We start from the raw sequence: 27,736 nt of genomic DNA on the forward strand, positions 1-27,736 counted from the left end.
ATGTAAGTTATTAAGGCACGGGTTTTCTCCAGGGCCTGTTGCTGGAACGAAGGATTACCTAGTCTATAATATCCATGCTGATTATCTTGATGTGCGGCCGCGGCCTCGGTGTAAATTCGGAACCGATACCCACGATTCCATACTACTATACGCATTCGGAAAATACCTTGCGAGTAGGCGAAATAAACCTTTTGAGATTGGAGTCGGGAGTTATAGGCCGGTCGCTTAATGATTTCCGTCAGGGAAGCTACGACGATCGCTGCCTGATTCAGCTATTTACATTTCTCTCGGCCATACTTTCTCTGACCAACTGAAGAGCTTTCATATGTGCAACTCTCGGTAAACAAGAATTAAAGCTCCGTGTATGATGGGGGTAGCTAGTAGGTATGCAATTTCTAGCTCCAGGCAATAGTTTTGGAGAGTTGCATATGCTGTGAATAAAGGCTGTGAAATGGGTATATAAAGAAGGCAATGTCGCCCAGTAAAGGCTTCTTTTCTTCTCCATCCAACAGGTTCATCTCAGTCTTCAGAACATCCTTTGGCCTTTTCTGATATTCGCAATTATGAAGTTTTCCATCCTCGGCTTGGCCCTCACGGCCCTCGCCCAGCTGTCAATGGTGCGTATATACTCAAATATTCGAGAATTTAGAGTCAGAATTGATATTCATAATTTAAACCGTGAATATAGGCAGCTCCGGGCCCTCACGCTATTGTCAAGCGCGCTTCCTCTACTGAGGCTGCCAACGCTGGATACGCCACTTTGGGTGGAGGTATGTAGCTCCGGCTTTGCGCCGTGGGTTTCGTGGTTTCTCTGACATCTGGCGTTGCAATGGTATAGGCACTACTGGGGGAGCTGCTGCTTCATCAGTTACCACTGTTACCACTTTGGCTGCTCTTACAGCGGCTGCTGCCGGGGATACACCGGCCATCATTCACATCAGTGGAACCATCACCGGTAATGCTGTTGTCAGCGTTGGCTCCAACAAGAGTATTCTTGGAAAGTCTTCCTCCGCAGGTAAGCCTATCTTCAATAAACATGAATAAGGATCATCGGAATGCTGATATAACAAATAGCTTTGGTTGGTATTGGTCTTCGTGTCAACGGAGAGAGCAATGTCATTATCAGGAACTTGAAGATTTCCAAGGTCCTTGCCGATACCGGTGACGCCATTGGTATCCAAGACTCCAACAATGTCTGGGTTGACCACTGCGAGCTGTTCTCTGACATGGACCACGACAAAGTGAGAAATTAGCCTTCTCAGCTTACAAGTGAAGTTTTGACTGACTGAAGTAGGACTACTACGATGGTCTCCTTGACATCACCCATGGTTGTGATTACATCACTGTCTCATACTGCTACTTACACGACCACTGGAAGGCTTCTCTCGTTGGACACTCCGACTCCAACTCCGCTGAGGACTCTGGCCACTTGACTGTTACCTACAAGCACAACTACTGGAGCAACCTTAACTCGCGTACTCCCTCTTTCCGCTTCGGAACCGGTGATATCGTCAACAACTACTTCGTCAACTGCAACGACGGTATCAACACTCGCCAGGGTGCGCAGCTCCTTGTCAGATACAACGTCTTTGAGGATGTCGATAGCCCACTGTACTCCACTGATAGTGGTTACGCCTACGCCGTTGGAAACGACTTTGGTGGCGCATCTAACGAGGCCCTTACTGGAACTCTAACCACCATGCCGTATAGTCTCAGCCCTGGCGGAACTTCTACTTTGAAGGCATACGTCATCGCCAACGCTGGTAACATCCTTACCTTCGGTTAAGTGTATGTGGATCTGGGAATAGCCCGGTGAAAAAGTTGGAGTGGGTGGTGGTAGATGGCATGGTGCGGTTATCCAGGGGATATCTGCTTTTTTTTTGAAATGTAGTGATTATAGTTGGATATAGTTGGCGATAAAAAAAGAATTTACATATGTGTTCTACTCTAGTTTCCTAATTCCGTTTGGTATGGTTGTAGTATTGCAATATGACCTGGGGACATGGTTCATGAAATATCACTCGGAAGCTAGCCTCATCCTTGCAGCTTGTCAATTTGGAAAAACATTGTTCCATATAGAAACGCCCCGCCAAGTATGTGGGCTAAATAGGTAAACATGTGCATTGATTGACATGGTAGCTATGGGATAGAAAAAGGGGATTAAAAGCCCAGTAACTTTCGTGCTATGTAGTCTCGTGCCCGTCCACAGAACATAACGCCAGGCTTGGCAAACCCACTAACTACATGTACCCCTTCAATAAAATCCCCTTCCTTCCCAAAATTTCACGCCTGATCTCAATCCATCACGCATTCTAAACTTTCGTGCTTTTAAATCTGGGTCTAGAATATATGCGTTTCACGGAGCTGTATTTTACATATCGAGAAGAAATATCTTCGCACGATACACGTAGTTACCATTTGTACAAGTGACCGGTGAGAAATGTTTTGTGAAGATATATATAACCATAAATATGGTGTTTATTTCGCCTAGTTAAATGTGCAAACCATCACAGGTATCTTGCTGTGTATTCACGTATAACGAATCTCAAACAATATGTCCAGACATATATAATACTCTCAGTCCTAAGTACAGAAGCCATCGATATCCTCAACGCCATAAATCAATGATAATGTACTAATAATAACGGATATTTATCATTCTAAACCATTTTAGTTGTAGCCTTGGCTGATGCCGGTGTCTCTGCCTCAACCACCTTTTTCTCATTAACAGGGTCCTTCAGCCCCAATCCCCTGACAGAACTCAATACTCTACGCGCAGCACTACCAGTAACAGAATGCGCTTCCATATCGAATAGGGAGTTGATTATAGCCAGAGAGCAGACAAAAAGATATACATCACCATTCCTATCACACGTTAGCAAATTTGTACACCCGCGCTTAAAGACCAAAGGAGAAACATACTTGAGTCCCCTAACGAGGCCCCTTTTCACAAGTACTTTCCAAGCACTAATAATACCTAATCGCAAGCTATACAAAAAGTTCCCTCTCCCACCCCTCGAATCTACAAACGCCCATAGTCCTCCAAGAAAACCACTTAGCCAGAAACGGCCCTTTGGCAATAGCCCTCTTGGTAGTGTTTTTTGGAACAGACAGCATGTGGCCCAGGATGTTCCTATTGCTCCGGTGATGAACGTGCTCGTGAGCAGTGTCGACCGGGTGAGCCTCGTAAGCGCACTTACGGGGTCTTTAAAGAAGAGGCTATACTTCGGGACCCATGAGAAGCCGTAGCATATACTCATGAATTTTGCTACGTGTGTGAACTCTGAGGCCCAGAAGTTTAGGTATGTTTTGAGGCAACTGGGTTCGTGTGGGTGAAGAACAGCGCATTGGAGGGAATTTATTATGGGGTGAGCGGGGTCCACTATGGGAGAAATTGATTGGAGTGATTTAGGGAGTATGTTTGAATTGGGGTACAAGATTGGCGAGTTAAATGGCCTGTTGAACGTAAAACTGTCAGTTGATCATTGAACTAAAGGATTGTTAAGAACTCGGAAGGTAACTTACGGGTAACCTAATTTCGCAATTTTGCTAATACTGTCTATAATATCGTAGGCTCCTAGCCACTTTACCGTGGAAGAATATCCTGCCGGTTTTGATTGGATATACTCTTTAGAGTGGTCGAGAATGAACCCGCCGTATTCCGACGGGAAGCAATCTCTATCGAATACGAAGGTATAAAATAGCTGCCCGGATGTTATTGGGAAAAGAAGCCACGAGCCGAACCACTGCAATTTATAGATCAATAACCGAATCCAAATGGACCATTTCGAAGGAACACGTACCCAAGGCCGCTCAGGAAACCATCCATCATCCTCCAGTTTGTTGTAGGAGTACTCCAAAGCCTTCACAAAAGCATAAACCGCTATCGTAACTCGCCGATCGGAAGCTGGATGTAATAGTAGTGCTAATCCTGCAAGTGAAGATCCTATAGAGGGTGAAAGCGGTGAAGTGAATACTCCAGACACCTTCGGGTGTCTCTGCCGAAACCGCCGAGCTTGGGCATTTGGTAGAAGTAGATTTGAGCGCAGTTGGTATAGAAAACGATAAAGCAGTCTATGAAATACCACAAGTGTCGAGAGCGAGAGTGACAGTAGGAAATTGGGATTCTTGAAGAACGTGGTATGGATCACAGTTGTCCTTATTGTCACAACCGTTAACTATCACATGCGAGCTTAACGAGTGAATAGGTAACCTACAACTCTTTTCCCCCTTTGCGTTTTGACAACTTCTCAGATAGTACATCCCACAATTTCAATACAAGACTACTAGCTAGAAATACTCGTAATCCAGCGCGCGTGGAAGCTGGAATGAAATCTTCGGTCTGATTGCAAACAGCATCGAACTGGCTTTTTGAAGGGGTTCTAATAGCTATCGAGGAGGGCCCTTTAATAAGTATGCGACGTCGAATAATAGCATATTCTTTTGGTGAAATCGCGTATCGCAGGGAGAGAATAAGTAGTCGACGAGCATGTGATGGGGGATTGGCGCCAGGTTTCGGGTTAGAGATCTGCTTAGATTTTAGATCCGGCACAGGAGCCACTGAACCTGAGGCAGGCGAAGTCATCAGGTATATTCAACAGATGCTGGCGATTATGATATGTCGTAGATATGTTGGAGTTGAGAGAAGATGAAGCAGAGTCGGAGTCCGATCGCGAAATCCGGGGTAAGGTCAGGTCGAGGGTTGTTGCAACAGTTTGAGCATGGGCCAGCTAGTGATGTGAGGAGTGGTCTCACAAGCCATATCTGCCAGAGCCTCGGCTAGACGCGATTAAAGCGAGACAACCGCCAGAACTCACATGTATCATACCAAATCAGAACCCATGAACTAGTGTTGATCGTACGCCAATTATACTGAAGGCTATGCACTGGACTGGATATCGCTGAACTAAACGTATATAGGTAACTTCAATATACGAATTCAAAAAGCAACCCCTCTATTTCCGATTCGAGTATTTCAGCTCTAATTCTACCCGTGTATTCAACCTAGAATGAGAATATCTCGTCGCTTTAGGCGATTTGTGCGGATGAATTGATTTCTCAAGGGACTCTCCCATCTTTTATTCAAACAAATGAAATAATGTCGGATATTGCTCTAAATGAAATAACTAGGCTAGGAATAGTGAATTACCGTCGGTCAAGGGATCAACTACATGTACATGTAGTAGCCTGTGCTAAAATAATATACATAATATGTAATTATGCTAAGGATGATAAACGAGAGTAACGGTTTATGTTAACCATCGTATCTTTTGGCTCCATAGTCTTGTAATTTGTACTAGAGATATCGACGTCGCTGCTGCGCTTAGCTTAATTATGATGGCAAAGTCAACATATGCTCACCATATTCGAGTGATCAAGGATTTTTAAGATGGATTATATTATTAGGAGCCCAATGAGTCTATAGGCCTAAACCTTTTTATACCCACCTTGCGGAAGTATTAGAGGATACTACCAAACAATGAGTGATTCTTTGTGATTCAAAGGGCTGACCGAGTGATTTCTTATGATCCAACTAGTCTTATAACTATCGTTCCGTTACCCCCCTCATTTCCCCGTTCCGGCGCCATCAATATATCGTGTAGCTCGTTTGACACTAGACCGGATGGCTCTTTAGTGGAGGTTTATAGTGTGAAAGCTTAAGGGCCTGTAGAAAGCCCTAAACCCTGGTGATCACTTATCGTGCGCTAATTCGGAATTCACCGTCACCTATTATTTAGGAATCATGCATTACATGTGCTTGGGCATATATGTGCTCTCAAGCGACCATAAGATATGGTGGCTCAATATTGTTACCTTAGTTGTAGCATAAACCCAGAGTTAAGTCTTTTCTACGGTATATCTCACTTATATTGAAAACCTATATTTCCAAGGTTTTACCTTTATAAACCCCCCCCCCCCCCCCCCAGTGCTCACCCATGTTTCGGAACTCAATTTAGTAGAGCGGTGGGAGGTTGGGCGAGACTGAGAGGATGGAGAGGCTTGGCGATGTTGACTAGCAAGCCTTTAATTGGACTTAGTTGCCCTTCCACCACTCAACACGGTCCCTAGCTGAACTTCCCGCAAGTAAAGATTCAAGACGCGCAGGTATTACCTATCAGTATATCGAAAAGTACATAAGCGAAAAGGAAACCTTGCTATTTGGGTGCTGATGTTAAGGATTAGAAATAAGCTTTGAGGTAATCTGTGACCTATGGGGTTTGGTATATTGGTTTTTTATACATATGTATGAGTACAAATCTTTGATCACTATAATATGTGTACTTACCATAGGTCCTAGAAAACGTGTTTAATCGAGCTTGATAGTCAATATATACTATGTATGTACTGCAGCCCTAATCACAATATTATTTACTATTTACTATAATTGGATTGTGGGATGTAAAACCTTATAACCGCATACGTTACAAGTGTTGGAATTTGCCCCTAAATAGCTCTAAGAAATCTTCCTCGTATATATTATGGTAGCTAGCTATAAAGTGGCCGCCTGTATATAGAACTGATTCATGAAATACCATCAACTTCGTAATCATGACAATACTTTCTAAACCCTTGATATCATACAGTAAACAAAAAACCTAAATTCAAGCACCCAAACACCTATAATTTCCCTGACGCTACTCCGGGCCCATAACCTGATACTGTGTAAAGGAAAAACAAAAAGTTAAATAGACAAGTACGCCGGAATACCATAAACCACTGGTGCCGCGCCATTAAGATACTTCAAACTACAACAATCTCTTCCTTTGGCAACCGCCTCCACAAGTGATACACCAGCAGATGGAGAGGTGGCCCTCCCTTTAACTTTCCTTGAAGACTTGTCTGTTTTGTTGAACAATCCCCACCTGTCGAAAACATCCTTTGAGAATCGATCGATATCTTTGTCCGTTACGTCCCACAAGGTTGCCAGTAAGGTTGGACACCCCCCCAACAGGTAGTTCAGAGACATTCCGTATGGCTCAAATTCGCCAGAATCCTTCATTGCTCCACTGCTACACCCCAGAAGCATAGAAACTGCACACTGTTCTAACTTTTTGACGGTCTTTCCACGAATATAATGTGCACCACTTCCGTGTCCGGAGTAAATAAGGAGATCACGGGTCTTCAAATAATTCCGGAATTGCTCCTCAGAAGGCTCTTTGTTGATTATTCCTTCCCAACCATCCAAATTTTTAAAGCCGTCTTCAAACATGTTTTGAGTAGAGACCAAATCCGAACTAGGATTAAGAATATAGGAGCCTTTATCTCTGTCTACATAAAAGCCGGGAACAGTCTGCGATGGTGATTTTTCTTGCATCTTTAGAATTCGCTCGCGAAGGGCAGCCAGAGATGGAAGTCGAGAAACCGAATGACCACGAAGACAAGGAATTGATTCCCAGGGGAACATGTGTACTGATTTGTCCAGGATCAAAATCGTATGATCAATTCCGCGTTCGGCATCATTTACATGGAAAGAAACCTCTTGATGGTACGAATCCAGAGCATCTGTAAGCTCTACAACCATCTAATCACGAGTCAGCAAACTCTAGTTTTAGAGTGTCAATTTCTCGTGACTTACCTCATCAGTGTCGAGCTCATCATAAGCATTCCCCTCTCCGTGGAACTGTAAGATATCTACCACATAAAATATCAAGTCTACGAGCATCTCATTGAAAGTCTCTTGGCCTTCCGATGGCCCAAGTCCAATGAACAACTCAAGCACACGATGATCGATGTTTACCTTCCCAGCTTTTTTTCGCTTTCTTGAAGGTAGATACTTTGCAAGTACCTTTTCAAAGGTCGCTTTAAATCTTGCTAGAAGTCCAGAATAACGCGCATACTGGCAAAATATACCTTTAAAACCACAAAACCAGACGTGTTCAATGTTTTCCAAAAGATCACCGAGGCGAGAATCGAGGGCTTCCCTTTCCTCCCACCATTCCTTCCTAGCACCCTTACTTGTCATTTCTTTGGCATTGTGAGCACTGGTATTGGCTCCTTCAATGATCTCGTCAAGTTCCTGTCGGCATTCGCCGTACTCAAATACGGCCTCGGAATCATCTCGTGAATTCCCGCGAGTGAGTGGTAAACGTATCATGAATTGGCTTTCTCCGGCCTGGAAACGTGAGACGTAAAGCTCATCGCGCCTCTCATTCAAAGAAATCGAAACAGCTGCCCATCTGTTTGGGATAATATCAACATAATCCTGTTGAAAACTTGAAAATTCAAATGAGTTGAGCTCTGTTGCCACAGTCCCACCGTGAGGTCCGTTTATTGGCCAACTCAAGTCTTCAGGAATGCTGTTTGAAATCCTTTCGGCCTCAATAGCTGCCTTCTCCCTTTGAATCGAGAGTCCTTTGTGTAATTCTGACAGAAGTAAGCGAGTTGTTCTTCACATAATTGAGTCCAAACTTACCAAGAGAATAACTCGCAAAGAATGGATGCTCTGGCCCTTTGCCCTTTACACTACTCACTGCATGAATCAACACAATGATTTCACTTAGGAGGGAAGCTACACTGTGTGTCATTGTTGAAGATCCACACTTAATGGCCCTGGTGTGCACGTTATAGACTGCATCCCTAGCCTTCTCGAGAAGCTCCATAAACTCTGTCACAGCTTTGCGCTCTTTGGCAGGTTTGCGAGTTGATTTAGTAGTTGGATCCAAATTCTCTGATTTATGTAAGGCAATATTGGGCAAAGAAATAGCTAATAATATATGCGTCAGTGATAAATATCTCAATGACAGGTATGGATGGTAATACTCGAGTCTTGAAGAACCCCGAAAATTGGATCAGAGCTCATCAGAATCAAAGCTTCTTGGAAGAGATGCCTTGCTTCAGTCAAGCCATGGACGACGGCTTCTTGGTGCCCAATAGGAAGCTTTGCTGCTTCCTTGAGTAAAGCTTCAGCTTTTTCGCACTTTTGCTGCATTGAAAAATTATGGGCCTTAAGCCTCAAAACATTCCCTTTCTGCTTGAGAAGTGTGGAACATTCGCCAACAACTGTAGACGTTAAGCTAACAGAGGAGGAAGCTTTCTCGATCTCGTCCTTTGCAGCCTTTGACTTTGTTGTTGGTACCCTTCCTCTGCGTTTGGCGGGTGCTTTCGCCCTAGAGTTTTGCTTGTTTTCTCCGTCTAGAACCATTTTAGACATTCTGCTAATCGTTAATGTATGTCCCCCAAAATTAGTTTGGAGATACTTTTCTTACTTTTCTACCACTATTTGTGAGTCTGGTCTATGGCTTCCTAAATTTTCAATCCTATCGACGGCCATTAATTCTTCTAAGTGTTTCTCGGCGCGTTCATAAGCCTCACTCTCCTCCTGCCAATCCCCTCGGATTCTCTCCAAGTTTCCGGCCGCAACTTCGATTTCAACAAAATCGTGGCCGTTGGTAATCAACTCCCTTGCTTGCTCTAGCATCTCTGTTCCTTCCTCTGTTAGGCCTGCCCTCACTTTCAAATCTCCATACAAGGTCATTGTCTTGGCCATCCTAGATGTTGCATTTACTGCTTCAACGGTCTTGAGGGCTTGCTGAAGGTAAAACTCGGCCTCACGAACCATCCCCTGATGACGGTATATGTTGGACGCCTGAAGGAGACTAGAGTGAAGAGCCGAGACAAGTGGCCAAAGAAGAGGTGTATTGAATGCTGCTAATGTAGTCGAGTGAACCTTTGGTGCTGAAGAGCTAGTTGTGAGCGCTGCCATCCCTTGAATAAGAGAGTCAGATTTTGGGGTAGTTGGTTTGCTGAGAGCCTCCAAACCGGCCCAGGCACGTTGATTAAGCCTGACACATCTTCTAGCATGTGTCAATGCATCATTAGGATTTCCCTATAATACTCCAAGAATTAGCTCATGGCAAATATATAGTTGTCATCATGGTCTATCACTCGCCTTTTCGAATGTCAATAGACTCATTGCATATGCAGCGTCTGCAATAATCCTGTTGATCTTCACCCTCTTCGCAATTTTGGCCCCTGAGATTTTCGCGCTTATAAGTTCTTCGTCTTCATCAACCAAAGCACTAGCCGAAAGAAAATATTCCTCAGCCTTTTCAAGGTTTCCAATGTTCACAAGGTATTCTGTGTATGCTAAGTGGAATTGCAGTACTGTCGTCGAGGATAATCCACTTAGAGCTTTACTAATCAAGGCTTGGGCTTTTACTAAAGCCATTCCTGCCCTTCCAGAGTATCCAAGTCGAAGGTACTGGATCCCAAGAAGGCTTTGTAACTGGACAAGGGCTGTAGAAGGGTTATTAACATTACCTCAAGCAGATGTTTTTGAAGAGAATTTGACTTACAATCATAGTTCGCTTTATCTTCTATTCCCCTAAAGGATACCAGGACCTTCAAAGCACAAATCTTGAGTTCAACTTCACCCTTCATCTCAAAAAATTCGGCCACCATTTCCAACTTTTTCATTACTTGATTTATATCTTCCATTTTTTCTACCACTGCGTCCCAAGTGATGCATTCATTCACCAATCTATTCCATAGCTCCAATGCATTTTTTACCAGTTCCGGTTCGACTTCGCCATCTTGCCATCTTAAGAAAGATAAGCTGACCAGACAACCTGCTATTATATCATCTTTATACCTCAATAGGTGTTTGTCCTCCGTCGAAGCTACTGCAGCTGGACCCTCGGCCCATTCAAATGTCTCCTCGCCCAGACTTTTAGCCTCCTCCTTGTTGATTAGGTCTGCATGATCGACTGCGAGCTCTAAGAGTTTCGAAATAACTCTAGCTCTTCGTAAAGGCATTTCTTCAAAGGAATACAGGTCTAGTAACCTCTCGGCTAATATTTGGGCGACTGTACCATCACTTCCCGTGGTTCCAATTGCCAACCTCATCGACCATTCAAGCATCGCACCTCGTGCCGTTTTTGATATTCCTGCGTAATCAAACCGTAGCGAAGAAGCCACACCATCCTTCTTCTTGTTTGCACATTTGACAAGGCCCGCCAAAACTCTATCGACTGTTGCCTCCTTAGTAGGCAAATCGAACGCATTTCCAGGCAACTCGCCTTTCATGGCACTCTGCCCAATCTCTTCCAGAGTCCCGGTTTCAAAAAACACGTTTACGGCGCTCAATAGCGCATCCTCAGCCCTCCTATAATCGCCTGCTAGAAGGAAAAGACTGCCCAATCGCTCCCATTTTAAAGCTGCGTTAGTTTGGACGAGTTCCCCCGAGGGCCTTCGTTCTAGTATCATGAGACTTCTTCTTAAGGCTAGGATGCTTGGCTTATCCATGCCTGCTTTTCGATAGAGTAGATGGATCTGCCAATATGTCGTGGAAAACTTTTCGTAAAACGTAGCGTGGTCAATATCATTTTCTGGCAGTGATCTGATTATAGTCAAAGACTCTTTGACTAAATCCTCGACAGCTTCCCACGCATCTGGGGAACTAATGATAAATCCTCGCCAAGACGTTGAGATAGCTGTATCAATTGTAGATGTGACAATTTTGGTTGCTTTTGCTCGTTCCTCGTCCGAAATCACCATCGTCAAATATTTACCGCAAAATCGGATAACCCCTCGAGCGATTGAATCACATAAAATTCTTAAAGTCCACCTTGCCTCCTTATCATCCACTGTCTCTTCCACTCTTTCCTCGCTGTCCGTTTCGTCTTTCAGAAGAGAAGCCAGCAAACTGACCCCGCCCCTTCTCAGTAGGGCTACCTCGTTCAACAAAAGCTCCAGGTCCGCCTTTCTACCATTTCTAATTGATGCAAGCCCTTCAACCGCAATCTCAACCCGTTCTTTGAGCCCCTCGACAATTTCATTATCTAGGATGAGCTCCCCATCCTTTCCAATTGTTGATAGTTTTAATTCGATGGTTGCTAATCGGACATTACTGATGACTTTCAGCGCTGAATCTGACTCGTTATTCATGGCCTCCAATTCCATAAGTAATTCCTCCGTGCAATTCATAGATTCTTTTAGCAAGCCGGCGTCGAACGAGACGGTGGCGAGAGTTTTAATCACCTCTAATGGTAAGGATTTTGATGAATTACTCCCATGAAGTATTTGACGGACTGTATTTGATGTTTGTTGTATAAATTTATAACGGTCGGGCTTGGTCCGTTGTTCCTGTGAACGTCGGACGAACGCGGTTAAATATTTGCGCCAACTTTCCCATTGTTCGGCGGTGTCCTTCTCAATTATACCCGTGTTATTAGACTGGAGACGTTTTCTCAAGACACCACACTGAGTCGCTAGTGTTTGTAGTTCCAGTGCTGTTTTAGGACTACAGAATAGTTTGATATTTGTGGCATCGCTGTCAGAAGACACCGCCGTTGAAGGAGTTATAGATAAGAGAGTATGAATAAGAACATTCAAATGGGTCAACGCTTTAGACGGGGATGATTTTGAATAAACCTTTATCAATGATAAGGGATTGTATTGAGCAGATAATGAAGGGATGATGGCCTGGGAAGATATCAGATTAGTGTGGTTTCTTAGCTTTCAGCGAAACAGAAAAGCACGAACCTCAATCAACTCTGGTCTCTTCAATCCTGCAAGACATCGCAGCATTCCCAGTTGGCATGAAATAACCAATGGAAAAGCAGGTACTGACGCAGTCACATCCTTAAACTCAAGCATCTTACTAAACGATTCCTTCTCAGGTTTTGTAGCCCCACCTTCTTTCCCAGAGTGCTTAGACTTTGCTGATACTATTTGAACCCCATTAGTTTGTTTCTCCTCCGCAGATCCATTTTGCATATGTTCAGTCAATTTCCGCTTCAGGCTCCGAGCCTCTTTTAATGCCATCTCAAACATTCCGAGCTGTATCAATTTTAACAGAAGGCTGTTCTGGGCGGTCTCGACTTGTAGTGGGGGCATCTCTGGGAGACTAGAGGTATGTTGGATCGAGTTAAGATATGATATTGAGAGAGCGCAGCATGACGCCAAGTTCGCAATTGGATCGGACTTCGTGTCATTACGATTTGCGGATCGCGACTGCAATGGTTTGCTATTCGTAGAAACTAGTTTTCCTGTTTTCCGAGCTGGCGCAGAGATTTCAGGAGCGGAAGGAGGCGGCGCATCTTTTTTCGCCGCATCGGTGAGAGCTTTGAGGCAGATATTTATTACCTCAATCGCAAGCTTCTGTTTCTCTACTATCCTTGATGCCGGCGAAACTGCTACAGTGACGGTCTCTGTTGCTACCTTCTGCGAGGTTAATTTCGCATTCTTTGATCGCGAGGATATTTTGACAGTAGCCGATGTGACGTTTGGCTCGGTAGTAGTGAATGATTCCGTTAAAAGCTTTATAGTCGAGCTTGAGCAAGCATCAACAGTCAGTTGCTGCTTAATTCCGTCGTACGGACTTGTGCATGCAGGTTTTGGAGGCATTTAAATCCTATTCCTTGTGGAAAGCAAAGGTTCTGTCTGACGATATGCAGGTGGTATTGAAAGAAGGGGGTAGCAACATGTAATTATAAGGCCCAAAGATTTGACAGGAAGGTGATGGAGGGGTTGTGGAGTTGCGAACGAGTGAATTTACGAAAGACTCCACACGAGTAAATAGACTGGGGGCTTTTTGAGGAAGACGAGGTGTAGGTTGCTAGGGGAACAAACGCCACAATAATGGCTTAAATGCTTCTTCTCGTAACGTGGCGCAGATCTGAGCTAGCTTTTAAGGTAGCGCCCCCAGGGTCCGTGGGATGTCAGGGCCCATTCAACACCCGGGGAAGTCGGAAGGTTGGTTGCAGCATATCTATCATGCAAAGAGGCTGTGGAGATCAGTAAGGCACGCCGCACGCTTCACCTACATAATGTAGGTATGTATCTAGAGTAAGTAAGGTAGAGAGTAGATACACATATAAATAACTTTAATGTACTTAAATAGCTATAGGTAGCTACCTGCCCTCTTGCGGGCCTGCCAGGAACAACTTGGAATCGGCTAAGCCAGAGAGAGGTAGAAACAGAGGGGCAACTGCAACTGCTTCGCGCGACATCGTGCAACACGGAAACCTCACACAGAACTCCTGTATCAACTGCCACTTACCACTTCTCCGACAAAGGGGAGGCCAGTTAACATTCATCAGCTCCCCCAATCGCACCTGTAGCCACGACCTAAATTAGATATCGTTTTCATACTTATTTCCAACCCCCTTTCTACCTTTACTTCCAAGCCATTTACTTCGCTTCTACCTCTCCAGTATTTATTCCTTTACAATCTCTAATTTCACCCATCATGAGCTTGAGTACGCCTAATGATGAGGCTTCCGGACGAAGCCCGTCGGGTAGTATCAGTACTGTTCGAACTGAACGAGCCAGTGCTAGGAGTAGTCGAAGTTCGCGGAATAATCAGCTGCACGTCGAGTATATCCTAGTTGCCGAGTTCTCTATTGATAAAGGACCCACAATGGAACATCAGTACCCAAATGCTATCAGTGGCGATGAACAGTGAGTATCAAGCCCATTTCATAACTCAATTGGTTATATATACACATCAAATATACTAAGATCCTTAATTACCAAATGGAATAAAACTAAAAAACTAAAAAACTAAAAATATATTCTGCATTCTATGTCGACAACAAAAGAAAAGATGTCGCTAATTCATGAGACTTGTAGTATGCTCGCCGAACTTATGCTGCCGGACCAAGCTCATGTCCGCATTCAAGATTGGACTATATTCTTTTTGCATAAAGACGCAGAACGAGAATCAGTCGAAGTAGACGCCTCGGGCCATGCGCCTTTAATATATGTACTCAATTTAGTCAATACAAAGCATGATAAAAGAGAAAAAAGGTACATACTCTCGAATTTTATTAAGGATAGATAGGGTGGGAAACTCACTCTACCGCAGAGGCGCAAAAGTAAAGGCCATGGCCATATGCACCAGGCATTCATTCCTTCATATCTATAAGGTATGTAATTATAAACTCCTATTGCAGGGCATATATATCTTAATACCGAATATTAAACAGCCTATCCTACTCCTTGCACTTGAGGAATACTTCAAAACACCTACTGTAGATACTCTCGCAGAAATCTTCACAGCTGTGAATGCAATGGATCTTTCAGCCATGCCGGATTTTTCTATTTTCGAACGCCAAATTCTCTCTTCTAGTGAACAGAAAGAAATGTTCACTGAAAAATTTGAAGAGATGGCCCATATATATCCAAATGCCGCACAGCAGCAAATGAGGTCTCCCTCTTCTCTGGGAATGCTGACAACTGGGGATGAAGATCCCGAAACAAGGGCGACGACATATATTGATCTAGCGCCAGGAAGGAATAAACTTGTAAATGGGAGGATCACAATCAACAGGGACAGCCACGAGTTTGAAACCAAGGTTGTTTATTCTGGTATACCTATACCTATCAAGGTTCCTGTTGCAATAATGCCCGAAACTGTTGGAGATGTAGGCCATTCCCCCAAAACAAATGCTTTGGATTGTTACCAACGGTAACTTGGATTTAGTTCTCATTGATACACTTAATATCGACTTTCTCTCAGCATCACTCCGCAAACCCCCAACCATTTGCCCTCCATCCCCATCTCACTACGAATGGCCCATATACACATCCCATTATTGTATTGGTCAATGGGCTTCTTACACAGAAAAGAATAATATTTCTCAGTCATCTAAGACCTTCTGGCGAGGTCGCAGACCATGTGCTGGCCGCGTGTTCACTGGCATCAGGCGGTGTATTGCGTGGGTTTACGCGGCATGCGTTCCCATATACAGACTTGTCTAAAGTTGACGAACTACTTTTGGTTCCTGGGTTTATAGCTGGTGTCACCAATCCTACTTTTGGAAATCATCACGGCTGGTGGGATATCCTTTGCAATATTGATACTGGTAGAATAAAGATCTCCCCTGAAATCAAGCCATGTCCTCCAGGCGACGGTGCCAGTTTTGGTGGGTTTGCGAACATCAGTGGCCACGTTGATCCTGGAGATAATGCGTTCATGGATGACGTCTTGAACTGCATTTCTTCCAAATTCGGCGAAAAGGCACTACGGGCCAAATGGCGAGATTGGATCGTGCGATTCACAAGAATGGCTGCAGCATTTGAAGAGTTAATTTATGGATCCAGTGCCCTGTGGATAGGACATGAAGAAAACCATGTTATCCGTGGTCATGGATATGTCTGGCCAGATGAACAAACTAAGATGAGAGATCTAGCGGCGAACATGGCTAGGATAGAGGGATGGAGAGGTAGTAGGACATACCATTCTTATTGTCAGGCAAGTACACCACCAAGCTTTATCTTTCGGATACAAGCTGACTTTGAGCAGGATGTTCTGCAATTCTATATGGCAAAACCAATCAAGGTTGTTGACCTGCACCACCAGATTGACCGCCTAAGATATCTGAGGTTGTCAATCGATGACTCTGCCAAAATTTATACGACAATCAGAGACTATGTCGTAGAATACGAAGAGATTAACCAGCTTCTTTGTGTACTTCCAGAAAATCAAGGAGGATTATTTCCAATCGCAGTTGGTCTCTTCCATCCGCTGCAGAAAGTACGGTTTGCGGTTGTGGAGTTGCTGGAGAGAATAAGTACACACATGGTAAGTTTATCAACTTCCCCACAAACAACTTCTGTGGATTTAAATTACGACGATCCTAACGGGACATATATATCATAAATAGGCTGGACGTCATTTCTTCAATTCGCTCAATAAGTTTCAGAAATTGGCCTTCATCCGTCTTCAACAAGAGAAACTAAACACGGCAGCTGAAAGTCCAAATACTGGTGTGACTATGGGTGGATTGAATATCGCAGATGCCGTCACAAAATAGTTCAGTCTTGAAAAGACAAGGCTCCTCTTTTCCTTTTTCCTTTTTGGGCAAGAATCTTTCCCTCCATTCCTAGAGGGTTTAATGTTCTATGAGCGATGAGTGACGGATTTATAAATTTTCCAGAAGGCCAGAATGATACCAGAAGTACGTGAAATAATGTTTTGATACAAATATTAAAGAATTTATACTGCCTTGGATTCTCCGCACCTAGACCACAGGTTTAATGAGCAATGCATGTTACGTTTATAATGTCCATGATGAACCATACTGTTCCATTAACAACTCGATTTTTCTAAAGTCCTTGCACTTTGATTGGTCGACAGCGACAGGGGTGGGTTTAGTAAGCACGACACATCAAAATACTGAGCTACACCACGATCCCCATAATTGTAGAGAGAAGAGTAGGAGGTAGCAGGGAAGGTGGAGGGGGTCCTCATTGATCAATTGAAGGCCTTCTACAATTCTTGAACACTTGATACCCATAATCTAAAGTTCAACTCGCGGTCGCGAGTTGGGCCACTACTAGTAACATAAGTACCACACATTGTATTGAAGTTGAACTTGTAAGAAGCTTTTATGATATCTAGCATCACGTGCTCTGCGGCCATTTCGAGGATTTAAGCGGTGACTTCATCCTAGTAAGTTCAGTTCGATGTCTTGGCGAGGCGAAAGCTTGTACCCATTCCGATCGGGCCAGTGCCCCACCACAATTTTTCCTAAAGGCCAGCAGACACGATACCTTTCATGTTTTCTTTTCTTGCAACACTCAAGTAAGGACCTCATTTTGATGATCGGTGCCTCCCAAATTATCTTTCGAAGATTACTGAGCGCGTCATATTAAACCTGCCTCTCCTCCGAGCTGTCGCCGGCTTTGAAGGTATAGTGCTCACTAGTCACTAGTCTAGCCACTCATCTGCCCCGCCTCAATCCTCCTCTTTGTCTTTCTAGAGCAACTCTCTATCCTACGTGGGGAGATTCTTCCTTTACTTCCAGAACAAAATTAACTGATCAAGGGCCCAGGAAATAAAAGGATTCACTAGTATCCAAAATCTGTGACTCTTATCTCACTACATCATCTCAAATATCAGATATCTCCGGCCAAGGATAGAAAGACCACATTCGGCTCCCTGGGGATCACAATCTACTTCCATAGCGCAACCATACGCCTCTATCGACTTAATTGCTCAATTCTTCGAGCATCACTTCCTTATATTCTAGTAGAGGTGTTCTAGGCAAACATGGATACACAAGTATGGTTTTTTTTTCTCGTATCATCACGACGAGAAACAGGTTGTGCTTACTTCTTACTCGCAATAGGTTGAAAGCGCGGTGGATATTGCGTCCAGCCCTACTACCAGTCAGGAGCTCAAAGGACAGGTATTTTGGAAATTGGGATTCAAAGAGTCTTACTTTTACCGATCGTTTTGGCAATTGCTGACTTATGTCTATAGGCTATGGAATTTCTGCAGAACGTCAAGGTTTCTCCAGAAGGATGGCAGATTTGTTTACCCCTTTTTGTCAGGGATCAGAGAGCCAACGAAATCGTGCGCATGTTCTGCCTGGATGTTTTAAACACAGCAATCCAACAGCGTTACCAAACTCCACAGGATCAATCCCTCACATACATCAAGAATGCACTCGTGGAGTATATGAGGCGGACATACCTATCAAGCTCAAACATTTCCGATTCGGGCATGATGCAAAATAAACTCACTCAGACTATGACTTATCTTTTCGTCGCAATGTACACAACGTCATGGCCAACCTTCTTCGACGATATACTAGCATTAACTTCGACATCCAACGGTCAGCATGATAACTATCAGGGTGTCATGTTTTTTCTGCGAATGACGGCTAGCGTGCATGAAGAGGTTGCCGACGTTCTCATTCCACGGTCGGCGGAAGAAATGCAAAGAAATAGCGCAATAAAGGATGCTGCTCGTGAGCGTGATGTGAAGAAGCTGGTGGCTTCTTGGCAGGAAATCTTGGGGCAATGGAGAGGAGCAAATGAGGATGTTGTTCTGCTATGCTTGAGGGTAATCGGTCGATGGGTCAGCTGGATCGATATCTCTTTGGTCGTCAACGACGTCTTGTTAGGTTTACTTTTCTACTTCTTGTCAGCCGAAGGAAAGCCTAGGAATGGAGCTATCGAGACACTGGCTGAGATTGTGGGTAAGAAGATGAAAGGTCCAGATAAGCTTGAATTAATCGCATTTTTGAAGCTAGGAGAAATTGTTGGGTCTTTGGTGGCTTCTTCTGCTCTGCAGGCTCAAGGGCAGGATGATTATGATTATGACCTTGCGGAGAACGTGGCAAAGTTGGTAAACGGTATTGGAATGGATCTAATCAGGATCCTGGATACTGATGGCATGGATCCCCACTCAAAACAACGTGCAGAAGAATATTTGCAGGCTTTCGTTCCGTTCCTCCTCCGATTCTTTTCCGACGAGTACGACGAAGTATCAACAGCAGTATTTCAATTCATGTTCGATCTCCTTACTCTGCTACGAAAAGAGAAAAAGACATCCAATTCAATTTCCCAATCTCATGCTCAAATGCTACCACCAATACTCAGCTCAATTGTGATGAAGATGAAATATGATGTGGACACAAATTGGGGGGATGGGGATGAGCGAACGGATGAGGCTGAGTTCCAAGAGCTCCGGAAGAAACTGAAGACTCTTCAAGATACTGTTGCCAGTATTGATGAAGGTCTTTACATCCAATCTTTGTCAACGCTTGTGGGCAATACCTTTGAAAGGGTAGCACAAGGGGGGTATGGTGCGGTTGATTGGCGAGAAGTAGAAACTGCACTGTATGAGATGTTCATATTTGGAGAGCTTGCAATGAGGAATGGCGGGCTGTATATCAAAGGACAACCAAATGGAGTTGCTGCCGAAACCCTGATTGGCATGATGTTTAAAATGATGAACTCTAGTATGAATTGGCTCCAAAGGTCCCCTGTATGCTCGGAAATATGTAAAGCTAACAATTGTGCTTTCACCCAGATATTGCTAGCTCATCACACCCAGCTGTTAAGCTAAGGTATATGGAGATTATCAACCGGTATTCCCCTTTCTTTGAATCCAATACCAACCTCATTGCGCAAGCTCTTGAAGATTTCGTCAAGGGGGTCCACGACAATCATCCCCGGGTGCGAAAACGTTCTTGGTACCTTTTTCAGCGTTTTGTCAAATCTCTCCGACAACACATAGGTGAAGTTTCGGAGACGATTATTCAAGCGATCAGTGATCTTCTTGTGATAAATGCGGAGCTACCCAGTGATAATGGAGATGATGACATGTCTTCGGATGAAAACCAAGGAGAAGACTCGGCATTTGAGTCACAATTATACCTTTTTGACGCAGTTGGATGTCTGTCTTCCATAAAATCGATTCCTGAACAGAAGCAGGTCATGCTTGCTCAAACAATCATGAACCCCATATTTATAGACATGGAGAAGATTCTTGGTGTGGCAAAGGGTGGAGATCCACGAGCGGTACTACAAATTCATCACGATATCATGGCCCTTGGTACATTGGCAAGAGGTTTCTCCGATTGGGCACCTAACACATCTGCAACCACCCCTCCTGGCGGACCTGTTTCCGATGAGTTTAAGAATGCTGCAGAGGCCATATTGGTGTCATTGGAAGCTCTTAATAGGTTTCCTAACGTCAGAGAGGCAGCTAGACACTCTTTTTCAAGAATGGTGGGTGTTTTGGGCCAGAAGATCTTGCCAATGTTGCCAAGGTGGATTGAGGGGTTATTAGCAGAAAACTCAACGAAGGAAGAGATGGTGACATTCTTGAGGCTCTTGGAGCAAGTGGTGCATGGATTCAAGGTATGCGTTCTTCCGCTGCAAATGAAAATAATGACTGACACAAAGCACCAGACGGATATATTCAATATCCTTGATTCCTTGATGACACCACTCCTTGGTAGGATATTTTCTGCCTTAGGCGAAGAAACCACTGGAACGGACGACGCTTTAGAATTGACGGAGTTGAAAAAAGAATATCTTGGATTTTTAATGTGCATTCTCAACAACGATCTTGGACATGTACTCATAACTCAATGTAAGTCACCGAAATCATAATCTATCACTCGTCGCCTTTACTCTAACAGGTCCTGGGGAACAGCCAACCAGGAAGTTTTCAATCAAAGTCTTAATGTCATAGAACACTTTGCCAAGGATATATCAGATCCTGCAACTGCAAAGGTCGCCTTCTTGCTTATGTCCAAAATGTCAGCCGTTTATGGACCATCAACTGCTGGACAACCGCAACAGCAGCAGCAACAGCAGCAGCAGCAACAGCCGAATAGTGTCGCTAATAACCCACCAGAGAGACCTCTCGAAGGCTTCGAGTCAGTCATGATCGAAAACTTCTCGTTACTATGCTTCCAGGTGCCTTCAACAACTGGGTTTAATCCAAAGGATGCGCAAGCTAAAATGGTGCTGGGCGAGATTGCTGGGCTCCAGAAGATGCTCTATTACAAATTAGGAGAAAATTATGTCCATTATCTTAGGACCATCTATTTCCCTTCGTTTGGCTTCGCCTTGGCGGACGAATATTTGACTGCGTTGGTGCAATTTGACCAAAAGAATTTTAGAAGCTATTATCAGGTTCGTTATCTCGATGTCTGCTGCTCGGGTGTGTTGCTAATAATTGGGTTGTGCCAGAATTTTGCGGTGCAAGTTAGTGGCGGCTAGTCTCTGCCAAAAGAAAATTCATTTCTCTGTGAAATATTTACCTTGGTCTTTTTTGTTTTCTAATATCCCCTCATCTTTTCTTCGCACGCCCGAATTTGGTTGGCCCCAAGAGCGCTTCTATCTATACAGATAGTGTCTTATTTATTCCATTCATATCATTTCCTTTCCACAGGCGCGAAAGAGAAAACAAAAGTTGGTGTATTTGGCGGTATTTCCCCTTTGTCGGTTTATTTTTTTTGTTCTCTTTCTCCGAGAGAAAGTAAATATCAGCAGGTGAGACTCTTGATATGTAAGGTGGCGATATTGAATAGCAATTTGTTAGAATAGAGACGGCTTTTGTTTTTTTTCCTTTTAAGTACGGGGTACTTTCTATATTTTCAATGTATGTATATACGATTTTTTACCATTTTTGTTCCTCCCCCACAGCCAAACTTCCGATTCTTTTTTTGAAGTTATGTACTCCCAAGGATGGATGAGCTTGCAATATATATCGTTGCCAAATATCAACACTCACAATGAAGCCGTACTCCTTAGTTAATAGAGATACACTCAACTTACTTAAGTATGCAGTACATGTAAAACTTCCTTACATACGGACTTTAGAAGGGAATTGTTTCCTTGAAGATACATGACATACTTACATACATAACATGCAAACAACGGCACACCGTCGCTTTCTTCGAAGAGTGCTTAACGCTCACAAACAACCATTACAGAACTCCTCTAGGTGTAACTTAGCTGAAATCAACTTACATACTTTCCTGGGACAATCACAAGAGGTAATCTCAAGACGGCCTTGTAACCCAGGTGGGAGGGTTTCCCTGAGTACAATGCCTGAATAGGCGCAGAGTTGCCTAGTACACCGCTATATCCTCTAACATAAATAACTCACACAATTAATCAATCTAACATAAATAATATCTCCAATCCATTCCATTGAAGTAAGCGAGTGATATATCATGAATCTACTCAATACTTCAGTAGCTATGTCTATTCAAGGTATTGCCCAAAGATATACCATAAGGGGGTGGGACTTTCATATCCAATGCTTATTTTACTAAGTTTCCTGGTCACAGTTGTCTAAATCTATGGATTGTGAAAGGCAACCAAATTGAGAATAGCCAATTTATTTCTTCAACAAAAGCACCTACTATACTGTCTCTCAACGAGTGTGTTTACAATTTTGAAATAGGCCCACAATTATCTGCTTCTAGTTTGGCCCCAGAGAATGCAGTGAGCTTATGTGGTAGAATCAACCAGGATCTTCGGCTCCAGTTGAGAGAAGTTATTGAAGTAAGTTTTGAACAGCTTGACAGCATGTTCAACATCGTGAGCTCCTCTATGATATTAGTAGTATCTTGTTAGCTCTTATTCTTGTTTTTTCTATAATCAAGCTTATAAGGGGGGTGTGTGTGTATGTACCCGGTTTCACGGATAGAGTGCATGCTCAACTGGCAATTACCCATGTCCACAGTTCTTGCACCAAGTGCAGCACTCAACATTGGGCCAATGGTTGATCCGCAAGAGCTGTCATTCCTAACTACGAACAATTGTAGCGGTACACCTGCCATCTTTGCCACCTCTGTTGTCAACACGATACCCGGTGAGTTTGTGGCATAGCGCGCATTAGCGTTGACTTTGATGACAGGGCCTTTGTTCATTTCTGGACGGTGGGAAGATTCGTATTTCGCGGGGTAATTAGGATGCACAGAATGCGCCATATCACATGACCAGAGCATTGACTTGATCAATGTCTCTTCGAAAGCCGTCGCGGCATCAGACGACAGACGGCGTATGATAGCAGGGAGGAAGTTAGAATCAGCGCCTTGTGCCGTTTGTGAGCCGATCTCTTCGTGGTCGAACAAACTAATCAATCTAATGCCTGATTCTTCATCAAGAGCTTTCTCATCTCCGATGGATTCGATCAAACCGACAGTTGCGCAAAAGGACATAGTCAGGTTATCGAGCCTTTGAGAGAAGATTAGTTCATCATTGATTCCGCCGAGAACAGACTCCTGGGTATCATAAAGGATCATTTCAAAATCAAGAACATCCTCTGCGTTAACACCCGCCGCCTTTGCAATACGATCGATGATCATAGGATGGTGACGGTCTGTCATCAATGCTAAGGGCTTGAAGTCGCCTCCAGATTCCGATTTCTCGGCCGAAGAATTGTCGGCCGCCGTCTTGTTAAGCTCGGCAGCAGCAAGGCCAGCAATTGGGAACAACTGCGTCTCTTTGTTGAACGTAAAGGTCTCCTGGCGGTCCAGATGAATAGCAAGGGTAGGGATCCGCAGGATAGGCTGATCGATTTTGATCAACTTCGAGACGATGTTACCATTTGAATGGCGGACCATTGCGCGCCCAGCAATGGACAAATCGCGATCAAACCCTGGTAAATATTAGGACTGAAATACTACCTGATTTTGCATGACTGGACATAATAAGTCTAAATATGGGCAGATGCTGGCTCACATGTATGCCATAGTCCACCTATATGAAAACTAGTTAGTGGGAACTACCCTTCTCCTGAAATAAGGAGATTTCTAATGGGATTTAATATAAGCTTACCTCCATATGTTTCAACTCCTACCTGCAAGAAAGACCCGTTCTCTGCAAACTTCTTGGAGACTGGCTTGATACGCAGAGCCGGTGAATCTGTGTGAGCTCCAAGCAACGCCATTCCATTACCTGGCTATCCATTACAAGAAAGTCAAAATCTATCAAAAATTAACCAATTAAGATAGAGATTCGCATACTTTCCACTTTTTCCCCACCCCAAAAGCTATTATAGAAGAGCCATTTCGAGTCACAAAGTAACGACCACCATTCTCAACACACTGAGCCCAAGGCTCACGCTCCTGCAACAAATAGTCAGCTTCTTTTGTATATATATTCCTTGTCAAGCTATTTCAAACCTTAATTTCGATAAATCCAGCCTTTTTCAAAAGCTGTTTTGAGGATTCAACAGCATGGAAAGCTAATTTATTTGTTGATCAGTCAAAATGTTCGGAAAATGAAGTTTTTGGAGCTTCTCACGTGTTGGTGATGCATTTACATACGACAGAAAGTCGAGAGCGTATTTTCGGGAGCTAGAAGTCATGGTTACTGGTATTCTGGATGTTCACGAAATGTGCGGGGAAGATAAGGTGGGGTTGGTGTAAACGTCAAGCATGCGGGAGCCAAGACATTGGACCGAGCGTCAATCTGATCGGAACTGGTTCATCTAGGTAATAGGATATGGTCCAGGGATATGTGTACATGTAATTACTTACTTGTGCCATCTACACTATTTAAAACAAACAAGTAGAAAAACAATCAAGGAGAATCATGACTTGGGTAGATCTGGAGTGACTTTTTGATAAAGAGATAATTATGCTGGATAAACAAAATAAATAGCAGTAGACAGAATAAATACCAAATAAGGAAAGTGTCTAGCCGTTTTACATGAAAATAGAAATATGCGAGTGAGGACCCTGCGGGTGAGACAGCATGATCTTGCACGATTTACTACCCTCGTTAGTCATTCGCCATTGAGCCAGGTTCGCCATTGATCCAGAAAATAGTAGGCTGCACTGTTTTGGCATTGAATTCTTCGATATTTATGCAGCACTCAGATCTGAACTGCATCTGGACTTTCTCGACTTGGGCATCAAAAGTTGTAAAAAGTTGCTCCATAAACAAACAAACAAACACCAACCACGATAACGAGCAGATATGAAATTAAAAAATCGGTGTCTGTAGGTTTTTCCAGTGCATTTGTCTCTTGAATTCGTTGCATTGAATCGTCTGCATGAGGAAAATGACAACAAACGGTTTCGTTAGAGCGGCGGCATATTAACATACATGTAGTAAGCCCTGATCATCAGAATCATGAATCTCGAAACCAAAAACCAAGCCCCCGATTGATTCTTTCGTAAACGTTATTACAGATATCAGTATCTATACGTAATACATACATTGTCATGTAATGCAGTATCGAAGATACGCTGAAACAACATATCGACCTCCCTCTAGTCGCCTTTTGTAGCGTTCCCCGGACAACGCCGGGTGCACAACGTAGCACTTACCAAACAGGGGCGGCCGATTTCCCGGTTGGGACGTCCTGCGTTTTTGTTTACTTTTCGCAACCGCGACCTCACTCATCATCGCTCAACCCACAAGTTACAACACCCGAGCCCCCCCCATCGCTTCCCATCACCTGTCATCCATCACCCCTCACCCACAACATCAACGCTATATCCAATCCACAACCTATCACTAATAGTCATCCTGCTTGTTATACCTTAGATTAACAAGCTTCTGGGCCATATAACCCATCGCCACTGCCTCTCAGCGAGCTAGCTTGCAGTAGCCCCGCTAGCTCTCTGCTTCTCTTTCCTCACCCCCACCACAATGCGAGGGTCGGAATTCGAGAATCGGGTTCGACACGCAGCAAAGCCTAAATCTCCTACTGAATCGCCAGCTCCAAGGCTCTCTAATGGCCCTGATGCTGATGCGCTGAGGGCAGCCCTGAGTGACGCCGTCGCATCCCCGGTCCCGGCTCCATCACCAAGTAGGAAGAGGCAGCGGATAGTTTACGGTGATAGGTGCGTGGCCTGTTGTTTATGGGAATTATTTGGGTCGCCTAGGAAGGCTAGTTATGAGGGATTGAAGTTGATTGAAGTCTTCCAGGTTTATACCGAATCGCGAAGGGGTGGATTTGCAAGCTAGCTACAGCTTGCTACATGCCGATGGTTCGCCTTCAACCCCTTCGAAACCAAAGAAAAGAACACCACATGGCGAACTCCATTTTCAAAAGAGTATGCTTACTTATATCCCTTGCTATCGGGTGGTGGTACTAATGGATATTCCTATCGACAGCCGAAGAGGCCAACCGGACTTTTTCAACGCTCCTCCGCTCTGAGCTTTTCCACAATGAGATTCCCCAGGGTTCACCATCATCACTAACAACTCGTAACTCTGCTCGCGATTCTGCCCGCGCACCAACACCTCCTGCGACCAACAGCTCGACCAACACCCCCGCCACGCCTTCAAAGAATCTTTTTACTTATATGTCACCAAAGACGCGGACTCCTCAAACCCGACATGGACCCAACGTTGATACCAGATCTGAAATATACTCCTTATCACCTGTTAGGTTCGACAGTCAGCGAATGCTTCTATCGCCCAGAAAACAACCAAGGGCTGTAAGTAAAGTACCATATAAGGTACTTGATGCGCCCGAGCTGGCAGATGATTTTTATCTGAATCTAGTGGATTGGGGGAGCACAAACATACTGGGTGTAGGTCTGGGCAGCTGCGTTTACATGTGGAATTCGGCCTCAGGGATGGTAACAAAACTATGCGATTTGGGGACAGACGATAAAGTTACGAGTGTTTCTTGGATACAAAGAGTATGGGATCGATATTCTTTCACTAACCTCATTTCAAGATTGGGCTAACACAATTTATTCAGGGATCACATGTTGCAATAGGGACAAATAAAGGGTATGTCCAGATATGGGATGCGAAGGAGTGCCGCCGGTTACGAGTAATGACAGGACACACAGCACGAGTTGGTAAGTCTTCTAAACATGCCTCATATCAACCCTATACTAACTTGTTAGGTGCTCTTGCCTGGAATGATCATATCTTGACATCCGGCTCACGTGATCGAACAATATATCATCGCGATGTCCGTGCGCCTGATCAACATATCGCAAAACTTGTAGGCCACAAGCAGGAAGTTTGTGGGTTAAAATGGAATTGTGAAGATGGGCAACTAGCATCAGGAGGAAACGACAACAAACTTTTCGTTTGGGACAAACTTAGTGAGCAACCGCTATACAAGTTTACAGAGCATACAGCAGCAGTAAAAGCGATTGCATGGTCACCCCATCAGCACGGCACATTGGCATCAGGTGGGGGTACAGCGGACCGAAGAATAAAATTCTGGAACACGTTAACGGGACAGCCTATAAGTGAAATCGATACTGGAAGCCAAGTTTGCAACCTTGCGTGGAGCAAAAACTCAAATGAGATTGTCAGCACGCATGGATACTCCGAAAATCAAATTGTTGTCTGGAAATATCCTAGCATGACACAAGTTGTCAGCCTCACGGGGCATACCTACAGAGTGTTATACCTAGCGATGTCACCCGATGGACAAGTCATTGTTACCGGTGCCGGCGACGAGACATTGCGATTCTGGAACTGCTTTGCAAAAAACAAGAATGAGGGCCGTATGAGTATAGCGTTGGATCCATTCCAGCAAATACGATAA

General features: G+C 44.1%; 6 protein-coding genes across 6 annotated transcripts; 4 read left to right on the forward strand and 2 right to left on the reverse strand.

Annotated features, from left to right (window-relative positions):
• Positions 1 to 563: 563 nt before the first annotated feature.
• H6S33_009360 (uncharacterized protein) lies at positions 564 to 1,786 on the forward strand (the record flags this gene model as incomplete). The annotated part of the gene is made up of 5 exons (XM_044840747.1): positions 564 to 617; positions 689 to 770; positions 839 to 1,015; positions 1,075 to 1,241; positions 1,295 to 1,786. 5 exons carry the CDS (start codon positions 564 to 566, stop codon positions 1,784 to 1,786), a joined length of 972 nt encoding a protein of 323 aa, XP_044698175.1.
• A 4,896-nt stretch (positions 1,787 to 6,682) lies between these two features.
• H6S33_009361 (uncharacterized protein) lies at positions 6,683 to 13,347 on the reverse strand (the record flags this gene model as incomplete). Its single annotated transcript, XM_044840748.1, has 8 exons — positions 6,683 to 7,522; positions 7,577 to 8,364; positions 8,414 to 8,704; positions 8,761 to 9,152; positions 9,207 to 9,826; positions 9,890 to 10,236; positions 10,296 to 12,423; positions 12,484 to 13,347. 8 exons carry the CDS (start codon positions 13,345 to 13,347, stop codon positions 6,683 to 6,685), a joined length of 6,270 nt encoding a protein of 2,089 aa, XP_044698176.1.
• Positions 13,348 to 14,191: 844 nt separating this feature from the next.
• Positions 14,192 to 16,760, forward strand: H6S33_009362 (uncharacterized protein; the record flags this gene model as incomplete). Its single annotated transcript, XM_044840749.1, has 6 exons — positions 14,192 to 14,403; positions 14,575 to 14,751; positions 14,810 to 14,870; positions 14,931 to 15,368; positions 15,428 to 16,528; positions 16,611 to 16,760. The coding sequence occupies 6 exons, from the start codon at positions 14,192 to 14,194 to the stop codon at positions 16,758 to 16,760; spliced, it is 2,139 nt and encodes a 712-aa protein (XP_044698177.1).
• Positions 16,761 to 17,998: 1,238 nt separating this feature from the next.
• H6S33_009363 (uncharacterized protein) lies at positions 17,999 to 21,471 on the forward strand (the record flags this gene model as incomplete). Its single annotated transcript, XM_044840750.1, has 7 exons — positions 17,999 to 18,010; positions 18,078 to 18,137; positions 18,212 to 19,697; positions 19,769 to 20,601; positions 20,653 to 20,836; positions 20,900 to 21,384; positions 21,442 to 21,471. The coding sequence occupies 7 exons, from the start codon at positions 17,999 to 18,001 to the stop codon at positions 21,469 to 21,471; spliced, it is 3,090 nt and encodes a 1,029-aa protein (XP_044698178.1).
• Positions 21,472 to 22,710: 1,239 nt separating this feature from the next.
• On the reverse strand, positions 22,711 to 24,574 carry H6S33_009364 (uncharacterized protein; the record flags this gene model as incomplete). The annotated part of the gene is made up of 7 exons (XM_044840751.1): positions 22,711 to 22,810; positions 22,894 to 23,863; positions 23,947 to 23,964; positions 24,043 to 24,166; positions 24,231 to 24,332; positions 24,390 to 24,451; positions 24,511 to 24,574. 7 exons carry the CDS (start codon positions 24,572 to 24,574, stop codon positions 22,711 to 22,713), a joined length of 1,440 nt encoding a protein of 479 aa, XP_044698179.1.
• Positions 24,575 to 25,866: 1,292 nt separating this feature from the next.
• H6S33_009365 (uncharacterized protein) lies at positions 25,867 to 27,736 on the forward strand (the record flags this gene model as incomplete). The annotated part of the gene is made up of 5 exons (XM_044840752.1): positions 25,867 to 26,060; positions 26,146 to 26,273; positions 26,335 to 26,660; positions 26,930 to 27,032; positions 27,081 to 27,736. 5 exons carry the CDS (start codon positions 25,867 to 25,869, stop codon positions 27,734 to 27,736), a joined length of 1,407 nt encoding a protein of 468 aa, XP_044698180.1.

This window comes from Morchella sextelata (genome assembly GCF_020137385.1).
Source record: "Morchella sextelata strain SCLS chromosome Unknown scls_3, whole genome shotgun sequence".
Lineage (NCBI taxonomy): Eukaryota > Fungi > Ascomycota > Pezizomycetes > Pezizales > Morchellaceae > Morchella > Morchella sextelata.